This window comes from Sinocyclocheilus grahami, unplaced genomic scaffold, assembly GCF_001515645.1.
Source record: "Sinocyclocheilus grahami isolate Dianchi unplaced genomic scaffold, SAMN03320097.WGS_v1.1 scaffold513.1, whole genome shotgun sequence".
NCBI classification, from domain to species: Eukaryota; Metazoa; Chordata; class Actinopteri; order Cypriniformes; family Cyprinidae; genus Sinocyclocheilus; species Sinocyclocheilus grahami.
Window position 1 is genome coordinate 1125653 of NW_015505692.1, and position 15421 is coordinate 1141073.

Genomic DNA, 15421 nt, shown 5'->3' on the forward strand with positions numbered 1-15421 from the left:
TGAGGGAGTGGGGGAGTGAGTGAGTGAGTGAGAGAGAGAGAGTGTGTGTGTGTGTGTGTGTCAGCTCAATGTGTGTCTGTGTGTGTGTGTGTGTGAGTGAGTGAGTGAGTGAGTGAGATAGTGTGTGTCTGTGTGTGTGTGTGTGTGTGAGTGTGAGTGAGTGAGTGAGTGAGTGAGTGAGTGTGTGTGTGAGTGAGTGAGTGAGTGAGTGAGATAGTGTGTGTCTGTGTGTGTGTGTGTGTGTGTGTGTGAGTGTGAGTGAGTGAGTGAGTGAGATAGTGTGTGTGTGTGTGTGTGTGTGTGTCAGCTCAATGTGTGTGTGACAGCACTCATCTCCAATCTACTTAACTCATCTGTAAAACAACGAGATCTTCATGAGAAGAGCTGTCATACAATTACAGCTTTACTGTGATTTATGAATATCAAACAATATGCATTTTGCATTGCTCTGTGTGGGATGAGGAATCATGCAAACTCAGTACAAATAAAGTAAAACAACATTTGTGCAAAAATCACCAGTAGTGCAAAATAAAATGAATTAAAAGGACGGTAGTTTACAAAGATAGTAATCAATGAATCTAACAAATAATAAGTTACCTAAATATGTAATTAAAAAGGTTAAACCATAAAACATAACATATACACTCAAAACCAAAAATTATTCAGACAGAAGATATAATTGTTGATATTCTTTCACTAGAGGGTGCAGGACACTATAGTTCAGTTATGTAAGTGATAATATATCGCAAAGATATGATTATTACTAGTTGTGTGTGACTGAAGAGAGCCCACTAGCTGCTAGCTAACCGAGCTAAGCAGACTGTGATATAAGAAGTAGACGTTTGAATGTCTAACACAACACATTAGACAGTTAGTTTGCTGCTAAATGTAATTAGTAACATACCTGTTTGTGTTGAGTGGGTGCTCTTAAAACGTTTCGTGTGATTATTAGCTGTTAGCTCCATACCCCACACCGGCGCTAAACTCCGGACGCCTGTTACTATAACAACCAGCTGACAGATACCGATGTGCGCATGCGCGCGAAACTGCAACCAACGTGCGGCCGCTGAGTGCGCATGCGTCGCGTTCGTTTCGCGTTTGAACTTTTTGAGTAACCCGAGCAATATATTACCAAAGAGGCGAAATGTTTTAATGCAAAATTACATTACATGTTTTCGGCGCTTTTTTGTTTTTGGTTTGTTCCCAGAGATTTACATTTAATTTAAAATAATTTATAAAACGTGAAAAAAAATGTGGTTTAGATTGAGTCCACTTCTTTCTTCTTATGTATATTGTGTTTTCCTAATAAAATAAACAAATGTATAATATGTTGTTCATTAAAATAGACTCTGACGCTCCTTTAGATATCGTCAGATGCTTATCGGCCAGCGATTGGTCCGAACTCCTAGAAGTGGGCGGTCTTAATTACATGTTTTCGGCGCTTTTTTGTTTTTGGTTTGTTCCCAGAGATTTACATTTAATTTAAAATAATTTATAAAACGTGAAAAAAATGTGGTTTAGATTGAGTCCACTTCATTCTTCTTATGTATATTGTGTTTTCCTAATAAAATAAACAAATGTATAATATGTTGTTCATTAAAATAGACTCTGACGCTCCTTTAGATATCGTCAGATGCTTATCGGCCAGCGATTGGTCCGAACTCCTAGAAGTGGGCGGTCTTTTAAAAGACTGCTCCCAAACTATCCAATGGGGTGGTGGTACGACGTGACGCAGCCGCCTTCCGCGGTTTCTGATTGGACCGCATGTCCATGACTGCTCACTGTTGTGAACTTGAAGCGGTTTGATAAACAGAGATCAATCACGCCGACTGATGTTTGTGGGTACATAGTTATACAGTAGTGTACGTATTGGAACACATACATAAGGTAAGAATAAAGCTACTAATAAACAGTGTCGTATATTATCGCATGTGACCCTGGAGCACAAAACCAGTCATAAGTAGCACGGGTATCATACATTGTATGGGTCAAAATCATTAGGATATTAAGTAAAGATCATGTTCCATGAAGATATTTTGTAAATATATTAAAATGTTATTTTTGATTAGTAATATGCATTGCTAAGGACTTCATTTGGACAACTTTATAGGCGATTTTCTCAATATTTAGATTTTTTTGCATCCTCAGATTCTTACATCTTACTCCATACATCAATGGAAAGCTATTTATTCAGCTTTCAGATGATGCACAAACCTCAATTTTAAAAAAAGACCCTTATGACTGGTTTTGTGGTCCAGGGTCACATATGTGTAATGTGTAATGATGATCCAGACGAGTTTATGATAGCCTAACAACCCAGACAGAGAAGCACCATAGTGCCATGCTCTTTGCATATGTGTCATGGTAGTACCATAGAGTAATACCATGCTACACGAGCATTACAGTCATTCTGTGTGGTATATCTCACAGTACCATGTAATAGCATGCTGTGCCATCAGTGCAGCACTGAGCTGATCTCCTAACCCTGCTGTTGCTCTCCTGCAGGCCTGCGCTGAAGGATGAGCCGCTTTCTGAACGTGTTGAGGAGCTGGCTGCTCATGGTGTCAGTGATCGCTGTGGGAAACACCGTGCAGAGCTTCAGAGATCACAGCTTCCTGTCCCAGAAGCTCTACACAGGAACACCTGAATATGGTCAAGACCTGCGCTTCATAAGCATCACCTTTATTCTGTACTGACTCATTAACTAACGTTACCGTTGTTTATCGCGTGTACTGTCTATGAACACAGAAAGTATTTACATTTAGTCATTTAGCAGACGCGACTTGGACGATGGAAGCAATCAACAAAAGAGCAATGATATGCAAGTGCTATAACACGTCTCAGTTAGCTTAACGCAGTACATGCAGCAAGGGTTGGTTTTTTTATTATATAATAAATAAAAAGCAAACAAATAGATTAGAAAAAGAATAGAGCGAGCTAGTGTTAGAGGCCTTGTTTGCTTTTTGTTAATTGTGTAATAAATAAAAAGAAAACAAATGAATAGAATACAAAAAGATTAGAGAAGCAAGTGAATAAGTGCAGTTAGTAAATAAATAGAGTGCAAGTCTAAAAGGGGCAAACAAAAATTATATAAAGAATAGAATTAGAATAGAGAGAGTTAGAGGGTCAAATAAAGATGAAAGAGATGTGTTTTTAGCCGTTTCTTGAAGATGCTGGGACTGAGTTGGGCCGGTCGTTCAACCAGGAGCGAACATTTAATGTAAAAGTCTGTGAAAGTGATTTTGTGCCTCTATTTATAGAGCTTATTTTCTATCTTTATTTAGACACGTGTACATGTTTTAAAATACTGTATGTCTCGACACTATAATTTTTACTGATACATTTTTACATTTTAGTGTAGCAAACAAGAATATGAGCAGGTAGTTAAAGAACATTAGAAATTATGTGCTAAATGTCCTGATGTGTTATTCTTTAGTAAACGGTCTTCAGGCGAGAACCTTTGGCATATGGACTCTCCTGTCCTCCATCATCCGCTGTACCTGTGCCATAGACATTCAGAACAGAACGTAAGTATCCTGTGTGTGAGAGAAAAAGAGAGAGAGAGTGTGTGTGTGTGTGTGTGTGAGAGAGAGAGAGAGAGAGAGAGAGTGTGCGTGGGTGCGTGTGTCTGTGTGTGTGTGTGTGTGTTTCTGTGTGTGTCTCTCTTTGTGTGAGTGTGTGTCTGTGTATAATGTATGTCTGTGTGTGTGTGTCTGTGTGTGTCTGTGTCTGTGTGTGAGAGAGTGTGTGAGTGTGTGTCTGTGTGTGTATCTGTGTGTCTCTCTCTCTCTCTCTCTCTCTGTGTGTGTGTGTGTGTGTCTCTCTCTCTCTCTCTGTGTCTGTGTCTGTCTCTCTCTCTCTCTCTCTCTCTCTCTCTCTCTCTCTCTATCTTTCTGTCTGTCTGTCTGTCTGTCTGTCTCTCTCTCTCTCTCTCTCTCTCTTGTGTGAGTGAGAGAATGTGTGTGTGTGTGTGTGTGAGAGAGAGAGAGTGTGTGTGTGTGAGAGAGAGTGTGTGAGTGTGTGTTAATTTGTTCAGCCTAATCTTATAATGGACTAAAGCTCAGTTTGATAGATCAGATGATGCAGTATGAGAATGCATGGGTTCTTCACACCTCTGGACTCCTTTTAACGAACATTTAACGGCTCACAAACGCCTGACTCTGCTGGAATGAAGGTGACGTCTCTTTCTTGCCCTCATTCCAGGCTTTATCATATCACTCTGTGGACATTTGTTCTGGCGCTCGGTCACTTCCTGTCCGAAGCGTTTCTCTATAAAACCGCTCCTCTGACCATTGGAGTCATGGCTCCTCTGATTGTAGCCAGTGAGTTATCTACTCTTATTTTTGTAACATCTATTAGGTGACAAGTGAACATAAAATTACTCTGACAATATTGTAAAAACAGTAAGATTGTGAAATAATTTACTGCTCAAGAAATATTTCTTATTATTATCAGTGTTAAAAACTCGTTCCATGTCATATGTTTTGGAAACCATGATACACTACCATTCAAACTTCTGGAGTAAGAAAGAAATAATACTTTTATCCAGCAAAGACGCATTAAATTGATCAAAAGTGACAGTAAAGACATTTATAAAGTTGCAAGAGATTTCTATTTCAAATAAATGCTGTTCTTTTGAACTTTCTGTTCATCTGTGAATCCTGAAAAATAAAACATATCACGGTTTCCACAAAAATATTGAGCTGCACGACTGTTTTCAGCATTGATGATAATCAGAAATGTTTCTCGAGCAGCAGATCAGCATATTATACTGATTTCTGAAGATCATGTGACACTGAAGACTGGAGTAATGATGCTGAAAATACAGCTGCACATCACAGAAATACATTACAGTTTAACAGATATTCTCATAGAAAACACTTATTTTAATTTGTAATAATATTTCACAGTTATACTGTATTTTTGATTAAATAAATGCAGCCTCGGTGAGCAGAAGAGACTTCTTTGAAAAATAAAACTTTTTGAACAGTAGTGTACACCTGCATACAAAAATATACAGCATGGAGGTAGATTTGATCTGATAACTTGAAGTAGTTTGTGTCTGTACGAACACTGACTTTCAAATACATACTCCATATTTGAGAGAAATGTAATGGAAAAATATATTTATCATCAGTTCTGTTGTTGGATTGATCAGCATTTGAAGAGTCTTCATATACTGGCCTATAACAGAGTTTGTGTTTGTAGGTTTCTCTATCGTGGGCATGTTAATTGGCTTCCAGTGTGTCGTTGAGCCTCAGGAAGTAGTGGGAGCCCGTCAGAAGAAGAGGAACTGAGTGATTCTCAGCATCAGCATCAGCATCATCTCAGCATCATCTCCCAGCACACATCGTTTTCTGATGGCTCACTGGTTACATGCCTGTCCCCATAGCAACTGCTTGCCAAAACATATGAGATGCACGAACTACCTTTGTACTGCTTTAAAATCTGTGTGATATTCAAATAATAATACGTTTATATGGTTACTTGAAGTTTAATTGTCCAAAAGCAATTACAGTACCGGTATTATTTTAACTGAGATGCACGAATATCTTCATTTCTAATTGATATTTTTGTTTTAACTTCTTGTTTTGTTTCTAAATTGAAGTGCAAGAAACAATATAATATATATTGATGTTTAGTTTGTGTATTTACTAGTGCTGTCAAACGATTAAAATCACATCCAAAATAAAAGTTTTTGTTTACATAATATATGTGTGTGTGTGTGTACTGTGTATATTTATTATGTATACGCATACAGCATATATTTTGAAAATATTTACATGTATGTATATGTATATATTTATATTCATATAAATTATATAATCATATAAATATAATTTATAAACATAACATTATTTTAAATATACATGCATGTGTGTGTATTTATATAGACAATATATATACACTACACACACATTATGTAAACAAAAACTTTTATTCTAGATGCGATTAATTGTTTGACAGCACTAGTATTTGCATTTTTTTTTTTTATATCAATGTTGATTTCTGACCCTTTGTATTAAAAAGTTTGGGCACTACTGTTTTCTAATGATAGTGCAGTGATGGAAACTGTGAAATAACACGATTGTAAGTCTGAAAGCCTGACACATTTGAGCTGCTTCTGTGTCTAAATGACAGCTCTGAGCTCCTGAAGGAAAGTTTGTAGTTACGTTTATATTTGTTTAAATAATGAATGTCAAGCATTCAAGCAGAAAGGGTTTTAATAGGTGCTGTTCATGAGTGTTTATTTCTGGTCATGTCTCAGTGGTTTCTCTGTAACGCATGTGGAATAGTTTACATGACTCATTTACAGTTTAGTCACTAGTTATCACTTTATTACTGAATGTCAGATTTAATTTACGACACCAAGAATTCCTAGATTATATACAAAAATGTTTCTATACAAACAATAACAGTACACAGGACTACATCCACACACGTTTCTAACATGAACAATGATCTGATCACAACACGGCTGTACATTGAAACTAACCAACATTGAACATCTCTACACACTGAAGTCTGAGTTGTGACTGATCATCTATTTTGCTCAAAATCTGTGTAAAAACTGATATCAAAGCCACTTTTCTGTACAGACATCTATGACTGGTATGATTTATTACACAGAATCCATGGCATCTCAAAAATAAATATTGCTGATTTGCCCAAAAATGTGTCGCATATTACCTTCCATCACGTATAGCTTTAAAGCATTTACCAAAGTAACAAAAGCAGTCAAATGTAAAAAGTTAATGACAAAAAGTATTTGACCAGGTCTCCCTGGAAGAAGAGATTGTGAAGTCTCAATGGGATTCTCCTGGCTAAATAAAGGATCAGAAATCTATCTTTCAACTTAGAGTCTGCAAAGGACTGGAAAAAGATGTTCGAACTCTCTATATGTGACCCTGGAGCACAAAAGCAGTGTTAAGTCGCTGGGGTATATTTGTAGCAATAGCCAACAATACATTGTATGGGTCACAATTATAATTTTTTATTTTCTGCCAAAAATCATTAAGATATTAAGTAAAAATTTTGTTCCATGAAGATAATTTGTAAGTTTCCTACTGTAAATATATCAAAACTTAATTTTTGATTAGTAATATGCATTGCTAAGAACTTCATTTGGACAACTTTAAAGATGATTTTCTCAATATTTAGATTTTTTTGCACCCTCAGATTCCAGATTCTCAAATAGTTGTATCTCGGCCAAATATTATTAGTAAAAGTAAAAATATTTGTAGCAATAGCCAACAATACATTGTATGGATCACAATTATAATTTTTTATTTTTTATTTTCTGCCAAAAATCATTAGGATATTAAGTAAAGATTTTGTTCCATGAAGATAATTTGTAAGTTTCCTACTGTAAATATATCAAAACTTAATGTTTGATTAGTAATATGCATTGCTAAGAACTTCATTTGGACAACTTTAAAGATGATTTTCTCAATATTTAGATTTTTTTGCACCCTCAGATTCCAGATTCTCTAATAGTTGTATCTCGGCCAAATATTATTAGTAAAAGTAAAAATTAAAATTGTGGTCCAGGGTCACATTTAATCTCTTAAACTTCACATAAACACATGTTTATGAATATCTTATTTTTTCCCCACAAAATCCATAATGTTCTGTGGATGCAGGAAAAGCAAAAAAAAAAAAAACATCCGACTCGTGTTTGCATTTTCTTCTATCCATAATTCTGACCTTAAAATCAGGATTAGGCTGTCAGGGTTGGGGATAAAGGATGGAGCAAGGACTCAATAGTGCAGGAAGATAAGGGCTTTATTAATAAAATAAAAACTTCATTTGGACAACTTTAAAGATGATTTTCTCAATATTTAGATTTTTTTGCACCCTCAGATTCCAGATTCTCTAATAGTTGTATCTCGGCCAAATATTATTAGTAAAAGTAAAAATTAAAATTGTGGTCCAGGGTCACATTTAATCTCTTAAACTTCACATAAACACATGTTTATGAATATCTTATTTTTTCCCCACAAAATCCATAATGTTCTGTGGATGCAGGAAAAGCAAAAAAAAAAAAAACATCCGACTCGTGTTTGCATTTTCTTCTATCCATAATTCTGACCTTAAAATCAGGCTTTTTCCCCCACGGGCTCGTTTTTGTTGTTGGTTTTGTTTTATTTTATTAATAAAGCCCTTATCTTCCTGCACTATTGCACATGTGGGGCAAATTAACCAATAATCAGGTAACAAGATGGGTGGGGCCAAGACAATTGACATGAGAGCACATGGCACACAGGAAACAACGACAAATGCCATGTGCTCACACAAAATTATCTTGACCCCACCCATCTTGTTACCTGATTATTGGTTCATTTGCCCCACATGTGTTCCCTCGTTACCCTCCTCATTTGCTCTCCATTTACTCTCCTTGTGTTTGCAGTCTCGGTTCAGTTCATTACCATATCTCCCTGTGACTCCCAATGTGTCCTGTCGTGTCGAGATCCTGCCTTGCCATCCTGTTTTTCCCCCACGGGCTCGTTTTTGTTGTTGGTTTTGTTTTATTTTATTAATAAAGCCCTTATCTTCCTGCACTATTGAGTCCTCGCTCCATTCTTTATCCCCAACCCTGACAGTACGAACTGGCCAAAGATGAGGACTCAGCGGAGGAAGGGCTTGCGCCGTACACCAGCCTCCACTCTCCAGCCATTAATAAAATAAAACAAAACCAACAACAAAAACTACCCCGGGGGGGAAAAACAGGTTGGCAGGACACCGACACCGACCAGAGAGATATGGTGACAAACTAGCCCAGGCCTGCAAACACAAGGACAATAAATAGAGAGCAAATGAGGAGGGTAACGAGAAAACACATGTGGGGCAAATTAACCAATAATCAGGTAACAGATTGGGTGGGGCCAAGACAATTGACATGAGAGCACATGGCACACAGGAAACAACGACAAATGCCATGTGCTCACACAAAATTATCTTGACCCCACCCATCTTGTTACCTGATTATTGGTTCATTTGCCCCACATGTGTTCCCTCGTTACCCTCCTCATTTGCTCTCCATTTACTCTCCTTGTGTTTGCAGTCTCGGTTCAGTTCATTACCATATCTCCCTGTGACTCCCAATGTGTCCTGTCGTGTCGAGATCCTGCCTTGCCATCCTGTTTTTCCCCCACGGGCTCGTTTTTGTTGTTGGTTTTGTTTTATTTTATTAATAAAGCCCTTATCTTCCTGCACTATTGAGTCCTCGCTCCATTCTTTATCCCCAACCCTGACAGTACGAACTGGCCAAAGATGAGGACTCAGCGGAGGAAGGGCTTGCGCCGTACACCAGCCTCCACTCTCCAGCCCTCTCTATGAACGCATGCTCCAGTTCAAGTCCTTGAGCTCCCTCCATCAACAGGGGGCTGACCTGAGGGAGTTCACCCTGGAGTTCAGCATAACTGCAGAGGGACTGGGGTTCAATCATGCGGCCCTCAAGGACCCCTTTAATTATGCCCTTGATGAGCCCCTCAACTGGTGGAGGATGAGAGGGCTGGATCACCTGTCACTTGAGGGATTCGTCAAATTCCTAGCCCGTCAGGGGAATCTTCTGGCCAAAGAGGCTGCAGCGCCCCCAGCGACTGCCGAGGAATCTGCAGCACCCCGGAGGTGGCCGAAGAGGCTGCAGCACCTCGGTCTTGTAAACGGAGGAGGGGTAGGAGGAAGAATGGCTCCGCCTCACCACCCCTAGAGGCAGCAGATAAGGCTGCAGCACCCTCAGCGGTGCCTGATGAGATTGCAGAGGTGGCCGAAGAGGCTGCTGCGCCCCCAGAGGTGGCCGACGAAATTGCAGTGCCCCGCTCTCGGAAACGGAGGAGGAAAAGGGCTTCCTCCATCCCACATGGCCTGGAGGCCGTCCCAGACCCTCCAAAGCTCCTTGCCCTGCCGGCTCCACCCAAGCTCCTTGCCCTGCCGGCTCCACCCAAGCTCCTTGCCCTGATGCCGGCTCCCTCCTTGAAAGGGGCTCCACCCTTCCTGCTTGCCAAGCTCCGCCTTGGCCCCCTGTCAGGACTCCAGAAGCGCTAGAGCCCATCTGGTCAGTTCCACCGGCCCCGCCCCGGACATCCGCCAGGACTTCTGGACTGCCTGAGCCTCCCTGGCTCAACCCTCCCGCCCCTCCCTGGTCCCTCCAATGACTTTCTGGGCTGTACTGCTGGCACTGGCTTGGCTCCGCTCTTTGTCTGTGTTTAGATTTTTCCTGTCTTGTGTTGCCTGTTGTGTATCGGTCTTGTGCTGTCATGTTCCGGTCTTGTTTTTGGGTGTTCCTCGTTAGGTGGTGTCCCTTTTGAGGGGGGCTAGTGTCAGGGTTCTGTCACTTCGGTCTAGTGTAATTCATGGTTTTGTGACAGAGCCCTGACACTCGCGTCATGTCATTGTTTTCGTGTGAGCATGTGGCTTCGAGAGGGCTCGAGCCGCGCGCTCTCATCTGCGTGTACGGTTTCATGTTGGAGCGTGGTGTTCAGATCCCGGCACTCATGTCTTTGTGGTTGTGCGAGCGTGCAGTCTCGAGTTCGCTCGGCCGTGCACTCTTCTGCCCACGTGTGTTGTGTTGTGTAGCGCGCGGTTTGTGTTCAGCTGCGTGCTTTTCTTGTTGTCTTGGGTGAACACGTGGCTTATGAGTTTTCTCATTAGCTGCGTGTTCGTGTCTTTTTGTTCAAGCACATGGCTTGTGATGGTTTTGCTGGCCTTGTGTTTTGTCGGAGCACATGGCTTTTGTCTTTGTTTCCTGTGTGCCATGTGCTCTCATGTCAATTGTCTTGACCCCACCCATCTTGTTACCTGATTATTGGTTAATTTGCCCCACATGTGTTCCCTCGGTACCCTCCTCATTTGCTCTCCATTTATTCTCCTTGTGTTTGCAGTCCCGGGCCAGTTCGTCACCATATCTCCCTGGATGTGTCCTGTCGTGTCGAGATCCTGCCTTGCCTTGCCAGCCTGTTTTCCCCCACGGGGTAGTTTTTGTTGTCTGTTTTGTTGTTTTATTAATAAAGCCCTTATCTTCCTGCACTATTGAGTCCTCGCTCCATCCTTTATCCCCAACCCTGACATAGGCATCAAATAATCTCATGCACATGACAATGGGCTGAGAATTGAACAAAGTTGTAATGTGGCTCAGACAGGATTCATGCGTTTGTAATTAACAGATAATGCGAGACGTCTTAAACCTCTTCTTTGCTTCAGCAAAACGAATCCAGTTTTTGGAATCAGCAGTCCAAAATGAGTAAGAGAAAATCTTGGATTTCATTCTGCGTAATCAATCGCACATTACACTGCAACACACATAAACATTGCAGATGTTCCCAAAATAAATTGCGTTCTAATTCCCTGTGTTCTGCACCGTTGTTGTTTAGTATTGCATTTGAGACGTGAGTATCATCACACATCTCCACTGACCACTGATGCGCTTTCACAAGGCGCTCACACATTTAAAGCACCATATATTGAATTGATGGTTTCATTGAAGGACTTTGACCTTCCATATTAACCTGAACACAGAGTGAGATCTCCTGAATCAGATCTAGATGTGTCAGTCACAGAGACACTTTATACTAGATTAGTACTCATAACTAAAGTTTAGGTCCGCTCTAACGGACCATCATGCAAACATCATGATACACATGGCGTAGAAAATTACACATTACAACATGAAACATGAGCAGTTCATGTGAATTGTTCATAAATCCATACTTGTGTGAATTGAATGTAACGGCCTGCAATTTTTTGTGCTTGTGTTTCACAAATGATTCCCACTGAATGTTGTGACGTGGGAGCACTGAAGGAACAATGTAAAGTTAGAAAACGTACTTTCGGTTGTGCTTGAGTATGTAAACTGAGCTGTCATTGTTCAGGATATTGGCTGTGTAGGAAGTTCAAGAGGATTTATGCGTATGATGGTTCATATGGAGTTGTGATGCACACTGAGAGTGTGATTCCGATGGTTTCCGTCTTTACATCTTCACCTCTTTTACCGGTAACGATTTTCCATCTTGGGGATGTACGGATGAGTCCTGAACAGAAGAAACAAACAGGGTAAATTAAGCCTCCGTTCACATTCGCTACTATTCCTCAGTAAGGGACTAAAATAATTTTGATATAAACTAACATTAAAGAAAATGCACTTCATGCAGAGAGAAATTGACTGTAGAAATCTAAAACTGTACAAATGAACCAAAAAAAGTAATAGATAGAAATAGTCAAGTCAAATTTATTTGTAAAGTGCTTGTCACAATCCTTTTTTTTTTAAAGCAGCTTTACAGAAAATCATGATGTTGATGTTCTGTTCATAATATCTTAATATCTTCATGCCTTTTAGTCACAGTTAGCATTTTAGACCTAGGCAATGATATAGTTTATATTTTGAGATTTGATATACTGTGTGTGTGTATACACTCAATGTACAACCACATTTCGTGAAAAAAAATTAAAAATAAATCAGGCAGATTTTTGAGTAGAGAGTATATCGTTTTATGCAACTCTACTGTATGTATGTGAATAAAGTTCATATCCATTTAGAATCATATCTATTACATGCTTATTCACAGACACACATCTCAAGAATGCTCATGTTTGGCAAATTCAGCTGAAAATTCATTGGTGTGCTTACTGTTTGATCTAGTTTACTGACCAAACTAACATATCTGATATGCTTTTTAAGAGATGTGTGTGCAGTTATTACTATATTTATATGCATCTATTTTTTGTTTATTTTTACATTTGATTATTTTACCTGATTTTCACTGGCTGCACAGTTTTGTTGGTTTGTAACTTACAGTATATTCGCCTCTAGTATAGTCAAGTTCTTCCCCATAATTTTTTGTGCCATATGGACACTGTGTTTATTTTTGTTCTTTCTCTTAAGATGACAAAAACCTGAGGTTTATGGAAGGTTTTACTATTTCTCTCCCGACACAACAGGCTCTTTTCTTTGAGTGCATTAACTGTCAGACTCTCACAGCTGAAGCTCTCTCATGCAGTTTGATCCTGAGTTTATCCCGTCACTGGTTAAGGTCTCCCTGTCCGATGAAGTGAACTCCCTGTCCTTGGCCGTGGCCTCCAGCTCTTTCTGCTCCGCTGTCAGACCTAATCGTCCCGTCATAACACTCAGCCTGACCGCAACTTCACTGGGCTGAAGGACAACTACAATAACTGGGCGACTGAAACATTTACACAAATAATCATGGGACATTCTGGATCCTTGTCACCAGCCTTGTGCTCTTACCACTAGATGGCCACATTGAGTTTTTTTTATTTTTATCCAATCATCTGATCATCTGTTTGCACTCATCAGTTCTTCTGTTGTTCTTCTTATTTTTCTCTCTTTTAATTTCTACCCTGATTCCAGACCCCAGTGATCTGTGTGTCTTTGTATGTATGGATTACATCTGGTGAAAATTTCAAGTCAACAGCACCTTTAGAAATATATTTACTGAGAAAAATGGTGACGTGACTTATTTTACCCGCTGTATATTTGTTACCAAATATTGGAGTCAATTTATCAACTTGTTTTCTTTCAGTTAGCACAGGTTTTGTACTGATTGGTCACTGGCCTCACTGATCTGAGCTTATGTACCTCAGTTTATGAGCGAACAGTTCCAAAATGATGCACTGACTGAATTATTCACTTCTCAGACGCTCCAAGACCCAGTAAACACCAATTCAACATTTAATCGATGAAAACGTGCCAACCAACACCAACAGAAGCCGACAGAGCTAACACTGGGTCAAATAGAGATAGAGATAGAGATCAAATTAAAACATACTTACAGCGATCACCTCTCTCTGGGATTGACTGTTGGCCTTCTGTCGCCGCAGGTCAGATTTTATAAGCACTGTGAGGCAGAGAGACATAAACTGATAGTTTGAAGTTAAAAGTAACATATTTTTAAATTGTATTTACATTTATGCATTTGATACATGCTTTAATTCAAGGTTTACACTTCATCAGTTCATGCATTCCCTGAGGTAAAGATTTTGCTGGCTAGCATGGTTCAGTTAGTTGACGCTGTGACTACCATACTGGGGGCAAAAGTATCTTTCATAAATTACAATATTTCATTATTAGATGCTTGCTCTCTAAGAGTGAAATGGACTTTTGTTGTGAAATTCTGCCATGTTTTTATACTTGTGCACGAGCACTGGCACATGTGCACTTTGGTCAGAGTGGAAGAAATGTGATGTAAGCGTATACTGTGACAAAGCTGAGAAAAGTTTAACTTTTCTCTAAACAGACACAAAATATTTTCCTTCCAGAATGTTGCATTTTGATAACACATTATTTTAATGTGACATCGTTACACTTGTTACATGTACTTGCTATAGTGAAAACTGTAAATTATGCAAAATTACAAGCAACTATCCCTAAACCAAACCCTAACCTTACAGTAAATGCATGATGTTAATTAATAATGTAGCATGGCCACACAAGAGGGAGATATTTACAAAGCTGTTGATAAAATGCTAATTTGATTGTTGATACATCTCAGCTGTTATCGTTGTCCCTTTGTTTGTTTTTCCCTGTCGAGTGTTGTGGACCCTGTTTCTTCTCCCGAGAGTTCCGTCATGACGCGCCAGGGAATCTCCTGACGTCATCTGAATCTGCTGATTTTACACTTCCGATAAAAGAAGCCGGTTTATCAGCATTCGAGCTGGGGATTCTCCTTAAGGAATAGTCAAACTTTATCAAAGGACAGCCTGTTCCTCTACGTGCTCCCGGACTCACTATACTTCACCGGAGAGGCCGAACCGAAAACACACACACACACACACACACACACACAACATTGGACTTTAAAGGACAGTTCGAACGCACGCCCATTCATTTATTGTATATACAGTATATATTGTTTTTTCGGTGTGTCTTTACATTTAATATACTTTGGGTTGGCATTCAATCTTGATACCTGTGCCGTTTATTGTGTCTTCACTCATTCAAACAAGCTTTTTAAAGAGGTAAAAGGACAGTTTTATTTAGGCCAAGTGTTACATATTGGTGGCCCATATGGGGACCTCTTTTGTTGTGTTCGTTTTGATTTGTGTAATTATCAGGATAGATGTACCTAATACTGAAGCAACGCTCAACATGCTCATTTTGGAATATAATCAATGCTCGATCGTCTCATACACTCTGCTGTTTTTTTTTGCTGTGACTCTTGGGATTCTCCTTAAAGAATAGTCAAACTTTATCAAAGGACAGCCTGTTCCTCTACGTGCTCCCGGACTCACTATACTTCACCGGAGAGGCCGAACCGAAAACACACACACACACACACACACACACACAACATTGGACTTTAAAGGACAGTTCGAACGCACGCCCATTCATTTATTGTATATACAGTATATATTGTTTTTTCGGTGTGTCTTTACATTTAATATACTTTGGGTTGGCATTCAATCTTGA

General features: G+C 39.5%; 1 protein-coding gene and 1 long non-coding RNA gene across 3 annotated transcripts; one reads left to right on the forward strand and one right to left on the reverse strand.

Moving 5' to 3' along the window:
* Positions 1 to 1761: 1761 nt before the first annotated feature.
* On the forward strand, positions 1762 to 5614 carry erg28 (ergosterol biosynthesis 28 homolog). 2 transcript variants are annotated; one of them, XM_016237393.1, is made up of 5 exons: positions 1762 to 1838; positions 2506 to 2652; positions 3437 to 3527; positions 4204 to 4322; positions 5209 to 5614. In XM_016237393.1, the coding sequence occupies exons 2-5, from the start codon at positions 2520 to 2522 to the stop codon at positions 5295 to 5297; spliced, it is 432 nt and encodes a 143-aa protein (XP_016092879.1). In that variant the 5' UTR covers positions 1762 to 1838; positions 2506 to 2519; the 3' UTR covers positions 5298 to 5614. The 2 variants fall into 2 exon arrangements, with proteins under 2 accessions (XP_016092879.1, XP_016092878.1); XM_016237392.1 differs by having other exon boundaries at positions 1762 to 1887; positions 5209 to 5613.
* Positions 5615 to 7936: 2322 nt separating this feature from the next.
* Positions 7937 to 13854, reverse strand: LOC107554786 (uncharacterized). Its single transcript, XR_001605095.1, has 3 exons — positions 13786 to 13854; positions 11069 to 12029; positions 7937 to 8104 (listed from the first exon to the last, which is right to left on the reverse strand). It is a non-coding gene; the product is annotated as an uncharacterized lncRNA (long non-coding RNA).
* Positions 13855 to 15421: the final 1567 nt, after the last annotated feature.